This window comes from Schistocerca cancellata, chromosome 10, assembly GCF_023864275.1.
Source record: "Schistocerca cancellata isolate TAMUIC-IGC-003103 chromosome 10, iqSchCanc2.1, whole genome shotgun sequence".
In the NCBI taxonomy this organism is placed as follows: Eukaryota; Metazoa; Arthropoda; class Insecta; order Orthoptera; family Acrididae; genus Schistocerca; species Schistocerca cancellata.
Genome location: NC_064635.1, coordinates 20,790,699 through 20,809,018, shown reverse-complemented (window position 1 = coordinate 20,809,018; position 18,320 = coordinate 20,790,699). Strand labels below are relative to the sequence as shown.

General features: G+C 41.0%; 1 protein-coding gene across 2 annotated transcripts in view; it reads left to right on the top strand.

Annotated features, from left to right (window-relative positions):
- Nucleotides 1–18,320, top strand: part of LOC126106812 (uncharacterized) — a 74,904-nt gene that overhangs the window by 7,535 nt on the left and 49,049 nt on the right. For both annotated transcript variants that reach the window (XM_049913207.1, XM_049913206.1), the window contains 2 exons: nucleotides 8,895–8,980; nucleotides 14,497–14,604. In XM_049913207.1, coding sequence (XP_049769164.1) covers nucleotides 8,895–8,980; nucleotides 14,497–14,604 — 194 coding nt within the window. The remainder of the gene's footprint in view (nucleotides 1–8,894; nucleotides 8,981–14,496; nucleotides 14,605–18,320) is intronic.

Here is an 18,320-nt window from a genome sequence, read left to right as displayed (position 1 = left end):
ACTTACCAAACGAAAGTGTTCGTATGTTGATAGACACACTAACAAACACAAAGACACACACAAAATTCAAGCTTTTGCAACCCACGGTTGCTTCATCAGGAAAGAGGAAAGGAGAGGGAAAGACGAAAGGATGTGGGTTTTAAGGGAGAGGGTAAGCAGTCATTCCAATCCCGGGAGCAGAAAGACTTACCTTAGGGGGGAAAAAGGGACAGGTACGTACACACACACACACACACACACACACACACACACACACACACACACACACAGACACAAGCTTGCACACATATCTGTCCGCACATATACAGACACAAGCTTGTGTGTGTGTGTGTGTGTGTGTGTGTGTGTGTGTGTGTGTGTGTGTGTGTGTGCGTGCGTGCGTGCGCGCGCGCGCTTAATTGTATACCTATCCCTTTTTCCCCCTAAGGTAAGTCTTTCTGCTCCCGGGTTTGGAATGACTCCTTACCCTCTCCCTTAAAACCCATATCCTTTCGTCTTTCCCTCTCCTTCCCTCTTTCCTGAAGAAGCAACTGTGGGTTGCAAAAGCTTAAATTTTGTGTGTGTGTTTGTGTTTGTTAGTGTCTCCTTCAACATACCAACACTTTAATTTGGTAAGTTACATCATCTTTGTTTTTAGATATATATTTTCCCGTGGAATGTTTCCCTGTGTGTGTGTGTGTGTGTGTGTGTGTGTGTGTCTGAAAACAAAGATGATGTGATTTACCAAATGAACGTGCTGGCAGGTCGACAGACACACAAACGAGCACAAACATACACACAAAATTCAAGCTTTCGCAACAAACTGTTGCCTCATCAGGAAAGAGGGAAGGAGAGGGAAAGACGAAAGGATGTGGGTTTTAAGGGAGAGGGTAAGGAGTCATTCCAGTCCCGGGAGCGGAAAGACTTACCTTAGGGGGAAAAAAGGACGGGTATACACACACACACATCCATCCACACACATACAGACACAAGCAGACATATTTAAAGACAAAGAGTTTGGGCAGAGATGTCAGTCGAGGCAGAAGTGCAGAGGCAAAGATGTTGTTGAATGACAGGTGAGGTATGAGTGGCGGCAACCAGAAATTAGCGGAGATTGAGCCGTGGTGGATAATGGGAAGAGAGGATATATTGAAGAGCAAGTTTCCATCTCCGGAGTTCGGATAGGTTGGTGTTAGTGGGAAGTATCCAGATAACCCGGACGATGTAACACTGCGCCAAGATGTGCTGGCCGTGCACCAAGGCATGTTTAGCCACAGGGTGATCCTCATTACCAACAAACACTGTCTGGCTGTGTCCATTCATGCAAATGGACAGTTTGTTGCTGGTCATTCCCACATAGAATGCATCACAGTGTAGGCAGGTCAGTTGGTAGATCACATGGGTGCTTTCACACGTGGCTCTGCCTTTGATCGTGTACACCTTACGGGTTACAGGACTGGAGTAGGTGGTGGTGGGAGGGTGCATGGGACAGGTTTTACACCGGGGGCGGTTACAAGGGTAGGAGCCAGAGGGTAGGGAAGGTGGTTTGGGGATTTCAAAGGGATGAACTAAGAGGTTACGAAGGTTAGGTGGACGGCGGAAAGAAATAAATGTGAATTTAGTAGCATCCTTATTTTTGAAAGAAGCTGTGTTGCTGAAAGTTGAAAGTTTTTGAGAGATTTTGTTATTGGAGATGTATGTACCATGCCCTGATCATATCCATTGTGAGTGGTAGGTTTAATCACGTTCAGTTCATATTGGTGACTGGAAGGCGATAAGAGTGTTTACCTTACAGTGTATGGGGGAAAAAAAGAAATTTAGTTTCTGTGCTTTTTGATGAATGAGGTCGGCAGGGATGACATTGCCTGAACATGTTTCAGCATGGCAGATATTAAAACTGATATGATCATTTCGTGTACAAAAATTGTTAAATCAAATAAATTGATTCCATGTTCTTAATTTTGAACTTCTTTTGTAAAACAGATTTTCTCATGGAAGTCATTGAATGTACTGAAAAGGAACTCTAACTCGTGATCATTACTGTAAAACCCAATGATGATATCAACAGATCATGCATAAAATCTAATTTTTTGATGTTGTTCTGAATTGATATTTAAACATTTTGTTCATGTTGCTCTTGAACGTGAGGTAATTATGTTGAAGACCAACTGTAAGTAAACTGGTTAGTTCACCAGTCCGAACTGTATTCATTTTTATTTGTTGTAGCAGATTCTTCTCTATGAGAACTATAGTTGTATCAATTCAGGAACAGGAACTAAAATATCAAATGAAATCAACCTAGTGTCAGCTATGCACTGCATCATTGAATTTTGTTGATTAAATCTTTACTATTTTAGACAAAAAAGTTACGTTCTTATACAAACAATTCCTTAATTTTATAATGAAGACACCTAGCAACTGTGTGATGGGTGCTGCCTATCCCATTGACCAACAGACTAATCAGGTGATCCTGTGTATGGAGCTTGAACTGGGTACATCCTGTTGTACCAGTTGTTAGGGTTTATTCTTGTTCCATTCATATATGGAGCATGGGAAGAATGATTGAATGCTTCAGTGCATGCAGTAATTATTCTAATCTTATTATCAAGATCCCTTTGTGAGTGATGCATAGGGGTTCTAGTATACTCGTAGATTTATAGCCGGTTCTTGAAACTTTGTTAATAGACTTTCTCAGGGTAGATTACGCCTATCTTCAAGAGTCCTCCAGTTCAGTTACTTCATTCTCTCTTTGACACTCTCCCATGGAGTAAAAAAACCTGTGACTATTCATGCTGCCCTTCTCTGTATACATTCAGTATCCCTTGTTAGCCCTATCTGGTATGGATCCCACACACTTGAGCAATATTCTAGAACTGTTGCATGAGTGATCTGTAAGCAGTCTCCTTTGTAGACTGATTGCACTTCCCCAGCACTCTGCCAATAAACTGAAGTCTGCAACCTGCTTTATCCATGGCTGAACCTTTGTGATCATTCCATTTCATATCCTGACAAAGTGTTACACCCAGGTATTTGCATGAGTTTGGCCTGTGTGAAGTGCAAAATTTTATGTTTCTGGAACATTTAAAGCAAGTTGCCAGTCTCTGCACTACTTTGAAATCTTATCAAGATGTGACAGAATATTTATGCAGCTTCTCTCAGATAGTACTTCATTATAGATAACTGCATGCTCAGCAGAAATTATGAGGTTACTATTAATATTCTCTTCAAGGTCATTAATATACAACATGAACAGCAAGAGTCCCCAACACACTTCCCTGGTGCACACATGAAGTTACTCCCACATCTGATGATGACTCTGCATCCGACCTAACATGCTGTGTCCACCCTACCAAGAAGTCCTCAATCCAGTCATAAATTTCACTTGATACTCCATATGATTGTACTTTTGACAAGAAGTGTTTGTGTGGTACTGATTCAAATGGTTTTTGGAAATCAATCCCTTGATCCAAAGCTTTTAGTATGTCACATGAGAGAAGTGCGAGCTAGGTTTCACATGATCAATATTTTTGGAATCCATGCTGGTTGCCATTGAGGATGTCATTCTGTTAAAGATACCTCATTATGTTTGAGCTCAGAGTACGTTCTAAGATTCTGCAACAAATCAGTGTCAAGGGTATTGGATGGTAGTTTTGTGAATCACTTCTACTACCCTTCTTGTAGATGGGTGTGGCCTGTGCCTTTTTCCATAAACTGGGCATGGGATTTTGTTGGAGGGATGTAACATATATTTTAGTTAGAAGAGGGGCTAACTGAGCTGCCAACTCAATGTGGATTCCACCACTCTGTGAAGCTTTTTTCAGTTTTAACGATTTCAGCTGTTTCTCAACACCACTGACACAAATACTCACTTTACCCATCATCTTTTCAATGGTACGAGGCTTAAATTGGGCAATTCTCCTGGGTTTCCCTCGCTAAAGGAACATTTGAAAATAGAGTTAAGCATTTCAGCTTTTGCTTTGCTATCCTCAGTTTCAGTTTCTGTCTCATTCGCTAGGGACTGGACACTAACTCTGGTGCCACTAACAGCCTTTACATATGATCAGAATTTCTTTGGATTCTGTGACAATATTCTGCTACGGTAGTCATTGAAGGGATCGTGTATTGCTCTCTTGACAGCCAAACGCATTATGGACTGGTTTACTGGGTACATTGTGTGGTCAACTATTCTTTTAAACTTGAGCCATAGTTCCTCTACATACTCCTTCCCTGCGCTGAAATCTCGTGTTTCATAGTGAGATATGACACTACCATTTTGTTTATCTAGTTTACTTAATGTATATATCTTTATGCTTATTTTAGTTGCCCCTTTGTTCTTTAGCAATCGTTGTTGCCACAATCGCGTCACGGTCACTGATTCCAGTTTCGATGTGCACGTCTGCAGAGGTCAGGTCTATTTGTTGGCACTACCTCAAAGATGCTTCCATCATGAGTGCAGATCCTATCTATCCTTTCTATGTAGCTTTCAGAGAAGGCATTTACTAAAGTTCTGCTGGATGTCTTTATCATGCCCACAGCTACCAAAATGGTAATTTTCCCAATTTTTGTCGGTCGATTAAAGTCTCCACTGATTATTACAGTACAATTGTGGAACTTGTGTACTAGTGAACTGAGGTTTTCTTTAACATTTTTGGTTACATCAAGAGATAAGCCTGGTGGGCAATAGAAGCATCCAGTTATCATTTTATGCCCATCCCTGTTACTGAATCTTCCCCAAACTATGTCATATGCAGCTTTAATTTCTACCTTGGTAGTTTGTTTCTTGTCTGCTGTGACAAATACACCACCTCTACCGTATTTACTCAAATTTAAGCCGCACTCGAATCTAAGCCGCACCTGAAAAATGAGACTCGAAATCGAGGAAAAAAAAAATTTCCCGAATCTAAGCCGCACCTGAAATCTGAGACTCGAAATTCAAGGGGAGAGAAAAGTTTTAGGCCGCACCTCCAAATCAAAACAAAGTTGGTCCATTGTAATATGAGACACAATTTAGGTCGAATGAATGACGATACAGCTATAGTAGTTCGGTTCGAGTTGTAAGCTTAGCAGTTAGGCTTTACCAGGTAGCCGTTGCTATGCGTCAGGCGCTCCGTCCGTATTTATACGGGTACCCTTCCTTTTTCTCGTGCTTCGTCTGGTTTGAATTGGTTGCTTATTTTTCTTTGATGTGATAAGTGCCGTTCTCTTTGTTATAGGTGTTTCCGTCACTCAAAGCTGAAAATGCATTACTGTACTGTGTCATGCATTGTTTGTCGCATTCTGATAATGAGTGTTTACAGCCTGTGCAGCTTGCTTTTGTGCACGCTACCGCCGCTTACAATTAAAAAAACAAAGAGAGGAATCTTCTCATTAGCGAAACAATGGCAAGAGACTGCTATTTGTTGTTACTTACACTGCTGCTTTCTTTGATAACGATCAACAAGAACCAAATAATAGACTGCGTATGATAGATGATGTTCTGAACGAGAGTTAAGCGAAAGTTTTTCTCCGTTTGAACATCTTTGCAGACACCTCTTTAGTACATTACATTCTGCACAGAAATTAGTGTCATCTTAGATTTAAAAATCTAGTCAATTTCCGTGCTTCATTCCTGACTGTATCGCTACTAGGCATAAGAATAATATGAATATAAACATGACATGATATGTGTATTCTTCCACGTCTGCTGTTGTCTCACTTAGTTTTGTAGGCAGACAGGATTTAAATGAGATAGCAGCAAACACAAAAGAATACACGGCAAAATGTTTATATTTGTATTATTCTTATGGTGAAGAGAATACTGCGTGTGATTCAAAATTCATAAAAGCTCCTTTTAGCAACAATTTCTTCTCATAGGTAGGAAAAAATTCAGAATGCAGAGTTGGCCATATTGACAAACATTCCCAAATAGTCTTGCCAGTTGGATTTTTGTAGTACATTGAAATGCTGCTACATTCGAAGATGAACAATACGGAATTTGTATTTACTTTGTTGGATAATGTATGAAAATGCAGTGGTCGAAACTCGGGGCGGAGAAAAAAATCTCGTCTTCCACTTTTTTTTTATTTATTTACTGACGCAAAGGTTTTGGTGCCAGTATTTATCTTTGTGCCTGTGAAGCATGCCTGCGTAGCGCTACATATATTAGACGACAGAAGTTAGTTGTGGCGACACCTACAAACATTTTTCAGAACTTCCGCTTACTTTGCACTCGATTCTAAGCCGCAGGCGGTTTTTTGGATTACAAAAACCGGAAAAAAAGTGCGGCTTAGATTCGAGTAAATACAGTATTCCCCATTTGCCTATCCTTTTGATATACTCTTTAAATTTTCCCCAAAAATCTCACTGCTATCAATTTTAGATTTCAGCCATCTTTCTGTACCTAGTATTATGTGACCTTCACTGCTTTTCATGAGCATTTCAAACTCTGGCACTTTGTTTCGAATGCTTCAGCAGTTTACCGCTAGGATCATAATACTCTCACCTGTGGATGGCATTTCTTTTGATCTTACACTGATACTTGTAGGGTTCCTACAGCTGTTGTTATCTATATTGAATGGAGAATCACCTAATCTAAAAAAACTCATATGTGTACCCCAAACACGGTCAGCTACATTAGTAGCAGCCTCTGATATGTAGTGCACACCTGACCTGTTTAGGGGGACTACAGTTTTCAACTCTGTGGCACAAGTCCAGAAATTTGCAGCCTAGCTTGTTGCAGAACTTTCGAAGTCTCTGGTTCAGTCCTTCCACTCGACTGGGAACCAGAGGGCCACAATCAGTTCTGGGACAATCCTGCAAATTGTGAACTTTGTTGAAACTCCATGCGCAAGGCTGGTCTTCTCAACGTGCTCTGCCGGTCACTGGAATGACCCAAGAATGACCTCAAAGCCCAGATGACAAACATCATTTGTTCCAATGTGCGACACAAACTGCAGTTCATTGCACCCTGTTCCCTCAATGGCTGCTGGAAAGCCTCTTCAGCATGTTGAATGAGCCCCCTGGCACACACACTGGGTGCACCTGGTGTCGTTTCCTCTGTCTTGCTGCCATTTCACGAAGGGGGACAATCATTCACAGTCGTTTGAACTGCCGACGATTAATAGGTCCCTACCCTTTTGGGTTTGCCCCCTCCTGACACTGGACAAAACATGTTTCCCTGAAACAGGAGAAGTCAGTCCCACTAGCTCAGTTTCAGTGAAAGAAGCTTGTTGGTTAGGGGGGATCAGTACAACATCCTGCATCCTCCATAGTCCTCATCCACTCTGTACAGGACACCTAGCTCTACTATTGACACGCCACTCACGGTCAAGTGGATGAGTAATGACAGATCCTGTACTTTCTACACAGGAGGCAGGGTATGGGTAGTGATGTGGACAGGACATTTATAAATGAGCATTTGCCCAGGGAATTCGCAAAAGCAGTTTTAAATGCTCAAAATCTGGGCATTTATAAAAAAAAAGTACTTTTTAAAGATTTAATGTGAGAATGTATAATTCACCATTTAAAATAAGCGCTGGGATGATATGCCCGCTCCAGATTTTAAAAAGTTAGTAAATGTTTTCACTTAAACCTTCGTAGATCTTCCATTGCCTGTATTACTAAGAACAATATCTCTCTCTCTCTCTCTCTCACACACACACACACACACACACACACACACACACACACACCAGGAGCTCTTCCCTTCTGTGCTGCATATCTGTCCTCTTGGCATTCTTTCCACTCTCTTGGGAAACATGTGCAAATGCATACTGCATATTCAGTCAGTGATATTAGAACAGTCTCTCCACCGTCCTTTATTCCGTTGCTCATTTTTTCATTCCCCATCTCCCATCCTTCCTTCACTTTGGTGTTTGAGGTTCCTCTCTCTCTCTCTCTCTCTCTCTCTCTCTCTCTCTCTCTCCCTCCCTGTTTGCTCCTGAAGGCCAGCCCATGCATCTGACATAGAACAGTTAACTGGGTAACATGTTATTCTCAGTCCAAGGTTGACAGGTAGGGTTCGCACGTACCCCGATAAAAAAGGCCCAGGGACAATGATTGCCTGAGGTGCTATCTTCCTAAATTGCTGATTGGTCCCTCTGTCAGATGTTCGGGAGGTGTGAACAATCACCTAAGGCGCATGCACCTCCTTCTGAGGGGGCGCGTTGCCCCAGTTGGAAGGAGTGCACCATCGGAGACTCAGGGTATCATGGGGGATTTTCTTGCAATGAGCCTCTCATCTTCTTGAGAATCAATGTCTACTGAACATAAACGTAATGAGGCTAAAGATTCAAAGACCCTCCCAGCTGCACCACAGTTCCTCGTGGTTTCATGTACTGATGACAGTCAGTCTGTTGCTACGGAAAATCCGTTCATATTCAGAAAGGTGTTGCCAGCCCTGTGAAATCCTGCTCTCGTTCATGAAATGGCAATTTGCTCATAGAGACTGCTTCTGATTCTCAAGCACAACTACTGCTCGCAGCTTCGCTCCTCCATGCATTCCTCATGGAAACGGGGCATGCAGCCATGGAAGCCCCATGTGTAGAGAGTGCGGAGGATACCAGTCCTCCAGCAGGTATTGTAGGCTTTCTCCAAATCGAAAAACACAGCCACAGTCTGGGATTCAAGGATATGACGTGAATGATCATTCAATCAAAGAAGTCTAGTAAACATAGGCACTAAAATGCGAACCTTAGGAGCTATAAGAAGTGCTCATAACTCTTAAGATACATGTTTTAGAGCCCATGTTGACTAGTATTTCTTGCTTCAAATGATCGTTTTTGTCATACCCCTGAATACTGACCATTCTTCCTGGGACACACTGTATATTACAGCTATTTGCTATTGAAGAGGTGCTGCACTTTCTGTCTGTAAAAGTTACAATATTTAAGGTTCTATATAAACCATTTAAAACTAACAGTTAGTATTTTTTACAGCATTCAGTCAGTGGACAAACGAAACCAAAGGAAGAGAAAGTGCAAACCGATGGCTCTTTCACAGCATCCACACCTGAATCAGAGAAGTAAGTCTAGTTCTTTTTCAGGCTGCATAATTTACCTACCATATAAATCTCCCCAATATCAGAGAGTACACGTTACACATTAGACCTATGCTAATTCATTTGACAGTTGATGTAGAGTTGGAAATTCATGGCACGAAAGGTAATTGCTGGTGGCAGTTTCCACCCGAAAGTATTTTTCATCAGGTGGATGACTGTGACAAGTGACTGTGTGATGTTCTTGTGTTAGTATAATTGATGACTATAGAATGAAAGCAGGAGAAAGACCTAAGCACAGTGTCTTAACCTCTCAAACAGTACATGGGTAGCTGCAAAGCTCAGCACTTACAGTGCTGGTCTCATAGGTGACTGCTGGTACCTGCAGAGTGGCTGAAATGTGTGTTTTTTCAGACGTTATTAGTTATTTGTGGGAAACTATAGTTGGAAATTTGTACCATTTTTTTGGAGTTTCTACCTTAAACACACAATTTTTGCTATTGATTGTCAGTTCTATTTCTAGAGGAAAAGGAATTGAAAGATATTTATTATTTTCAAATACACAAGTAAACAGATGATATTGTGGTTTACATTTCTTTCACAGCCAATTTGTATCACAAACATACATTTAAAACACAATTTATCAAAATGAAATTTGGTATTCACAGTGCACTAAGGAGTACGCACAAGTCGGTTAATGACTGTAAAGTTACAGTAATAAAGTTTTCAACAGTAATGAATATTTCATCAGTGCCAGCCACTAACAACACTTGGTGTTCACAGTACAAACTACAAAATCTGTAGACCCACTGAAGTTTAAGGTGTGTGTCAGTACAGGTGAGCCATTGGGAGCCACCATCTGCTCTAGGAGTTTCACTCCAACCTGACCTATTAACTCTTACCTGTCTTCAAATTAATCTTATCTGCTGTCATCAACATTGATGTGAGTGCCTCAATTATAAGACTCCCACATACTATCGCAAGTACATCAAATTTCTGACTGTTGTCACTAATTGCAAATGGATTAACCCTCAAATGAAGGACTGGAAACCTCACTTTTTAGTCCCTTCGTGCACTCGCCACGTTCGGTCCCAGCCATCCAGACTGAAGTTTGTTGGAGTCATAAATATATGTCAGACATTCCGACATGACAGAAAAATGTACAAACTGTCACAGTATAATACCTGCTGCATTTTCCCTGTTTCCTGTAGTTGCCAAAATATTATGTCAGCTGCACAATAAGTGTTGATGTTTGAATGTGATACTTCATCAGCATTGTCACGTGCCTTACCTTTGTGTCACTACGGACAGATTGGCAACTTAAGCCATGCTGTTAGCACACACTTTCGTAGCAGGCACAAGCAGCAGACTATGTGCTAGGTATCACACAGATGTGCAGTGAGCAGTGACGTCTCCGCTGACCCTCTCTCCTCGCTGCACTGTACAGAAGCTTGCAGTCACAGCGTATACGTGTTTAACTTGAACACAAAGGTTAATGTAATCTCAATTTTTCGTGTTATAATCTGTTATTATTATTATTGTAGTAGTAATAGTAAACCATTGTAGTAGTAGTAGTAGTAGTAGTAGTAGTAGTAGTAGTAGTAGTAGTTCTTCATCTTCTTCTTGTTTTATTAAGTTATTTATCATTTAAATAAACACATTTCTCTTCATTTAAAAGTTTTTCTCCGTATAAAAATTCATTTTATAAATATCGTATTTCAGTATGCCCCTGATAAAACATAATACTTTATAAGAATATAATAGAGGGAAACATTACACGTGGGAAAAATATATCTAAAAACAAAGATGATGTGACTTACCAAACAAAAGTGCTGGCAGATCGATAGACACGCAAACATACACACAAAATTCAAGCTTTCGCAACCAACAGTTGCTTCGTCAGGAAAGAGGGAAGGAGAGGGAAAGACGAAAGGATGTGGGTTTTAAGGGAGAGATTCCTTGTCCAACTTTGCACGGAGCAAGAGTGAGTTTATGGTGACAATGAGCTGTTATATGTCAGGCAGTATTTTGTTGAAAGAAATGGCATCTAGTAATCGTGTCTGTCATTCTCATATTTTGTAGCCTTCTTCACACTTCTGTCCATGACATTTTCATACTCAATTTATTTTGTCTCTAAACATATGGCAGCTTGAATTTTTTATTTGAAAGTCACATGTTGTAAACGTGCTTCTTGTACTACCATTTCTTTCAGATCCCTCTGCACTGGATCCAGTGTACCGTGGTTCTCTTTTACACAACAAACTGTATTACGTAACATGTCAACCTCACTGGTCCATTCTAAGGATGTGTCCAAAGAATGTGATGAGTGTTGTATTTAATTGTAATAATTAAAAATCAAGAGATAGTAAGCTCTTTAGGACCAGTTGACAGCATATGTGGTTGGACACTTCTAGATCTGCGGTTCTGATGGAAGTGTAGCAAACATTAATAAATTGCATCAAAATACAAGGATGATTCAAATGAAAATGTTAAAATTGGAATAAAATTCCTAAAACTTGTACTATTGCTTTATCAATTGGCTGGTGTGATCCTTTTGTGTGGACAAATCACCAAAGTTGGCAGAACATTGTTGCAGTGCAGAAAAGTTGTTAGTGCAAAGATGGCCGCCCCATTCTCGCCTTACATTGCAGTGGAGCAATGATCTTTGGTACATTACTTTAGAAGTGCAGCTGTTAAACCTGTGGGAATGCATCACAGGATGAAAGCACAGTATGAGGGTTTATGTGTGCCCCTGCAGAAAGTGTGCAAGTGGTACAGGAAGTTAAAAAACTTCTGACTCAGACACATGACATAATGATGAACAGAAACATTATTGCAGTTAAAGTGCTTGTGAAGGAAACAGATACCATACTGCAAATGAAGTAGCCCCTGTTTTGAATATTGGTGTTGGTTCAGCACACAAGGTTGCCCATGACATACTGCAATTGAATAAAGTATCTCCAAGACGGATGCGATGTCGGTTGTCTGCTGAATTAAGAGAGATCATCGTATTGTTGCCTGTGAAGAACTTTTGTGTCATTTCCAGGTCAAAAGTAAAAAAATTCTGGACATTTTTTATCACCTCAGCTTTCTCTCCTGTGCCAACATTTTCATCTAAGAGTAACCCTTGCACCCAGTACCATTCATTACTTGTTGTATACATTCCAATCTCTTGTGTTTCCCTTCAGTTTATTACACACTTTTTATTAGGCTGCTTTCTCATCTGTTTATTAAAAATTTTGAAATTAATTTACACTAACTTCCCAGACAAGCTAAAGACTTGAAATTTTAAACATAGCTTAGGACTGGATGACAGTGCAACATTAACACTCTATGTGACAATGCAATATTTAGTTGCTTTCTTGTTAGTCTGTTTGGTAGAGATGAGGGTAAAAAACATTGGTAACATCTGCCATTTTAGCTGCATGCAGGATCCGTGTGTTGTACTGGTAGTTTCATAATGTGTTCCAGGTAATGTGCAAGTGTATGGGCACAGCTGAGGAAAGAGATGGGGCAATGGGAGATAGGTGCAGTATATGATGAGACGTGTGTACGTGAAGCCATGGGTAAAAAGCTTTTGTGTGTGTGTGTGTGTGTGTGTGTGTGTGTGTGTGTGTGTGTGTGTGTGTTGGGTCGGTGAACTATTTAAATAAAAATATTTTTTAATAGAACAGTTTTTTACATTGGACTAAAAATAGTTTCTCCTGGCCTCATGCAGATAGTCCTAAAATTTGTACTCGTGCGTTTTTAGTAACTATGACAATACATGTAATATTTATAATGAAAAACATGGGATGCATGCAATAGATAATAGTTAGGAGATGAACTATTAATGGATAAATTGTGTACTGCATGAGCTCCAGGTTTTTCGTTATAAATCTTACAAGTATTGCCATAGCTGTTAAAAACTTTAACTCACAAATCTGTATGAGGTAGAAATCTTAGTCCAATATAAGAATGTGTTAGATTAAAAATTTATTTTTATTTAAATAATTTCCTTACAGTGCCATGAAAATTATTCCCCAGTATATTGGGACATGGTCTATCATCCTGTCCTTTCTCCTTATCAGCGTAGTGCATGTGTTCCTATCCTTGCTGATTTTTTGGAGAACCTCCTTTCATAACTTCTCTGTTCACTCAATTTTCATCATCCTTCTATAGCACGTCATCTCAAACCCTACTATTCTCTTCTTCTTCTGTATTCGCACATCCATGATTCACTTATATGAAATTTCTTCCTTAAATTAAAGCTGATGTATGATACTAATTGAATTATTTTGACCAGGAGATGAAACATTCGCACAATCGTGTACCCAAAATGAAAAGGTGATTTGTCAAACCCAAAAAAAAAAAAGAAAAAAAATCCACTCTCAACGGTTAGCAGGTTAAGTTATGCTCACTCTGTTTGTGGTGCTAAAGGGGTAATGTTGGGGAGAATACATGAAAAGGGGATTAACAGTGATTAGTAATTAAAGTCCAAATCTGGTACAAAATCACCTTTGCCCTGCAGTCAGGGAAGAACAATGAGGGCTTCTGACTACACGTTTTTTTGTTGCAACTCGACACAGCTCAACTACATTCTGCCTGTTCAACTGTAGCAGCAATAAGGACATTAAATGTAAATGTCCTGAACATCAACAGAACTCACTCAAACATACCCTAAGTGAATTTTGTGTGCTGACAGCTCAAAGTAGCGCTGGGAGGCAGGTGTATCGGAAGCAATGAAGAAGTGAAATCTGTAGTGCAAGAGAAAGACAGCTTTCACAAGCAGAGTAATTCTGAAGATTCTGATTGCTCACTAAGCTCATTTTTGAATTCTAGTATTGCTACAAAATAAAATTAAGCATAGTGGTAACTATAAAACTGAATAGTTTTTTACAACATAATATACATTTTAAGAGAAACTGACTTCCTTTTACTCAGTAATCTCTCATCTGGAATGAAGCCTTTTCTGTATTTACTGTTTCATGTGATCTTATAGGTTCCTTACTTTTTTCTACGAAATGTTATGTCAAACTTGTTGTGCGAAAATGTTTTCAGTTTTGAATGCAAGTTTTAAATTTGTTTTGCATAAAAATCATTCAGTTGTCACACATATCATTCAGTTGTCACACATATGTATGTTTACTTTTGACTTGCAAAATGGGTATATCATGATAGTTTTGGGACTTGTTCTTTTTGCTTTTTTAAGTAAATTAGTTTTTTGGGATATGGTACGCATTTCAGAAAATGCAGTAATGCCAGCCAGACTGTTGTCTGTAGCTATACCCTCTACCTGTCGATATATTTTGTTGTTAAAAGTGCAGAAATCTAAAATGTGTTACATTCACAAACTTACCAGTTCTTTAATTTCACCTGTCTTGGTATTTTAAGTTAATCGCTATTCTGAATATGAATTTTTTCAGGGAAAGTATACAGGGCATTTCATTCATTGTTAACTGTTTGTTGAGAATGTACATATGACAATGTTCTTCACTATAGGAAGAATACTCTTCCAATGTCTCACAGTTTGTTGTCAGTAACACACTTTAATATATTTACAGACCTAAATGGCCACCAGTAAGGACACAGAATGACTTACTTGAAAATTACAATTTTGAATATTCACCATGGTATCCAAAGAAGCCATGGGACATCGAAACTGATAGATTGTAAGTATATCTTAAAAGCTGCTGATTTTCTTTATTTTGTATCTTGCCTGTAAATAATTCAGAGAATGAAAATAGCTTATGTGTTTTGCACTCAACTCATTTTCATTTCACCTCATGTAATAACTGAGGAGGTCAGTAAAAGAAAGTGCGAATCCATAAGAATGAATTTCAGGTCGATGCTTGCTATTCAAAAATAAGAACGCTCTTTTTAGCTATATATATGGAGCTACGCATTATCAGCATCTGGTGCATTTGAAACTACAACAGGTAATGGAGGCAGAGTAAACTTCACTAAATGGAGGATTAGCATTTTTTTCCTCCGAGCCCTTTAGTTACTGTATTTTGTACAGAGCCCTTTGTTTATTGTTGAATGTTCATTAGGTAGTTACATGTCCCATATATGATCTGTGTATGTGCCTAATTTCTCATATCTTATCTTCATGGTCCTCAGTGTATGTTGGAATCAAGTGTTCAGCAGTCAGCTTCAAATGCCGGTTCTCCAAGTATTTTCAACAGTGTTTCTCGAAAAGAACATCACCTTACCTATAGGGATTTCCGTTTGAGTTCCCGAAGCGTCTCTGTAACACTGGAGTGTCGTTTGAACCTGACGGTAACAAATCTAGCAGTCCACCTTTGGATTGCTTTGATATCTTCCTTTAATCCGTCCTGGTACAGTTCCTAAACACTTGAGCAGAACTCAAGAATAGGTCACACTAATGTCATATATGCAGTGTTCTTATAGATGAACCACACTTTTCTAGAATTCTGCCAATAAACCGTAGTTGACCATTAGCCCTCCCCGCCACAATCCTCACATGCTCGTTCCATTTCATATTGCTTTTTAACATTACAGCCAGATATTGAAGTGACGTGGCTGTGTTAAGCAGGACACTACTAATGCTGTGTCCAAACGTTGCAGGTTTTTTTCCTACTCATCTGCATTAACTGAACGTTAATTGATAGGAGGAGGTGTCCAGGAGAAATGCTTTTAAATTAGAGTTAAAACTTGCTTCACTACTTTTCAGGCATTTTATGTTATTGAGCAAATTGCGATTTGTGTTTGAACTTATAGCCTCATAAAAATGTGATACCCTTTCGTAATTTGTTAAAACTAAGTTAGTGGATTCAGCATGCAGCAGGTAGCTGGTTAGAGGCCTGAAAATTACTCGGTGAGACGTGCATGCCATGTTAGTTGTTAAATATGCCAGCAAAAGGACACTTTACTTCTTTGCTGGTCAGATGTTTGCAGTGGGGAAGAATGTGGGGAAAACATAGAATAGTGGGGCTCAAGGTTGGGCACAATGCAATGCAACTTAAAGGGAAGCTATCAGAAGTACCATGCAAGAAGGAGAGTTAAAAGACAAGATAAAGACCACAGTGTGAGCGTGTGGTGAGCAGTTAATGTTAGCAGATGTTACACACATCACTAGGATAGTGTAGAGGCCGATAGCCTTGGCCAGGGAACAGATGATCACCCAAGACAGTGGTACAGTGCCACGAAACGTAAAGGAGGCCACAAAGTGCTTCAGTTGCAGGAAGTCAGGCCCTATGACATGAGACTGTTGCACGTCTAAAAGAATAGGAAAAGTAAGGCTGGTTGTATCAGTAAAATGCCAGGAAACGAAAACATCGTGAATAGCCAGTGATCACAATGTAAATAGCTAAGTCATAGAGGCCTGTGTGTGTAGCCTAAATCCATAACATGCTTTAAATGCAAATGAATTGGTCATTATGTGAGAGACTGCACAGAGAGTGCTTTCCATGCACAGAATGCGCATAGGCAAAGTGAAAGCCAGGAAAACTAAGTAAGAGCGATAGAAAGCAGTTACCTGAAAAAGATATTAACAGTCGACTGTGAAAACAAAAATGAGTTTACACAACTGGACTGTCAGGAAGGCATTAATAATCGCCTGAGGTTTTTCGTGGATAGTGGAGTGCAGAGAAGCCTAGTTTGAGAAATCACAGATGATTTAAAGCAGCCAAATGTATTAGGATTTGGGGAATCGCTAATACGACTGCAAGGACAGAAAACACTAACTCTTTGATTATGAATGAGAAGTGGAATCCAAGTGAGGCATTGCTTCCTCGTGATTGAAGAAGATGTAGTTCTTCCATTTAACATGCTGGTGGTCTAAGACTTTTTCAAGGAAAAAGCAAAAGGTGCATCAAGAAATGAAGACGGAGTCACAGGGCGAGCTTTGTACAGTAACTTCAACAGAAAGAGAAGGCCCTTTTGAGAAAGGATTAAGTTCAAAGTAAGAAACACATGGAAAGGTGAGAGTGAGTATGGACAGGAAGTCATTAACTGTTGAAATACAGCAGAGGCAGGCGACAGGGATTACCAGAGATACGCAAAAAGAGTGTAAGCAAATTCTTTCAACACTAACAACAGTACCATGAGAAGACCAGGTGTGCCGAATAAAACTAGAGGCCAACAAAATGAGAGAGGCTATAATTCTGAAATGATATCACAAAGGACATGTATCCATATGAGGCATTAGTAAAAGTAGAATTGGTAGAATGCCTTAAGAATTGTGCTGAACACTGCAAATGTAAGTGTAGTAACACGGTTCACATTTTCCGTCGCACTTCAGAGTAGACTGTAGAACTGTCTCATAGGCATGCCCAATGTGAACTGATTGGGCACGGCCCGTGCTGTCTGAGTTGTTGTTGTTGTTCTGCTGGCAGAGGTCGCGGCCGCATTCTCGCGTGCCCTCTGGTGGACGGGACTCTATTTGCGGCAACTACCGTCTGTGATGCACCGTGCCGAAGTGCGCCTCCCGCGATCTTTCTGGTGGCTGCTGCACTCCTCCTTGAGGGGGTGAAGCCCCTTGGATCCACTGCATCGGAAGGCGGAGCGTCGTGCAGGAGTGATGACCTCCACATCCATTGGAAGGCTGGAGTCGAGGGGATCTGCCAACCCTCGAGCCGGAACCTTCGAATACGGCTGGAAGTGACCCACACGAAGAGGCCTCCGTCGTCCCACCACCGGAACCCGGGACAGAACGGGAGACAGGCCGTTGAACTCTGGATCCTGGTCCAACCCAGGAGGGGCAAGACCCAGTGGCGGGGACGATGGGGAAGGGACGGCCACAGATGAACCAGCCTGCTGAGAAATTGGGCCTGCGAGGGGGGCCGGCTCTCACTGGGGCATCGCGAACGATGCCGATGCTGGTGTTGGAGCTACTGGAGGCTGCCAGGGCTGAGAGCCATTGCAGTGCGGCGGAATCACAGGGGGGAGGGATGGTAGCGTCCCCTGAGAAACCAACACAGGTGCCGGTAATGGGGAAGCCGGTGCCCGAGGGGTCGGAGGGTGGGTGCCCAAACGTGGATGTAGCTGATTTTGGTGACGACGTACCTCCCAGTCCCCCATCTGCAAGGTATAGAGCCGGCGGCCATTTCAGCGCAGGACCACTGCCGGTATCCAATGTGGATTGCGACCAAACCCACGTGCCCAGACCGACATACCCGGTGGAAAGCCGGGTACTCCGTTTTGCGAAGACTGGCGAGGACCAGGCCGAAGGAGGTGCAGCAAAGTCCTAGGTTGGCGCCCTTGGAGGAGCTCTGCGGGGCTGCGTTCTCCCATAGGTGTGGTCCAGTATGCCGTCAGGAAAAATGTCAACGCCTCTTCCGCAGGAAATTCGTTCACATACTTTTTCATCTGTGTCTTATATGTGTGCACCATGCGCTCGGCTTCCCCATTCGATTGTGGAAGA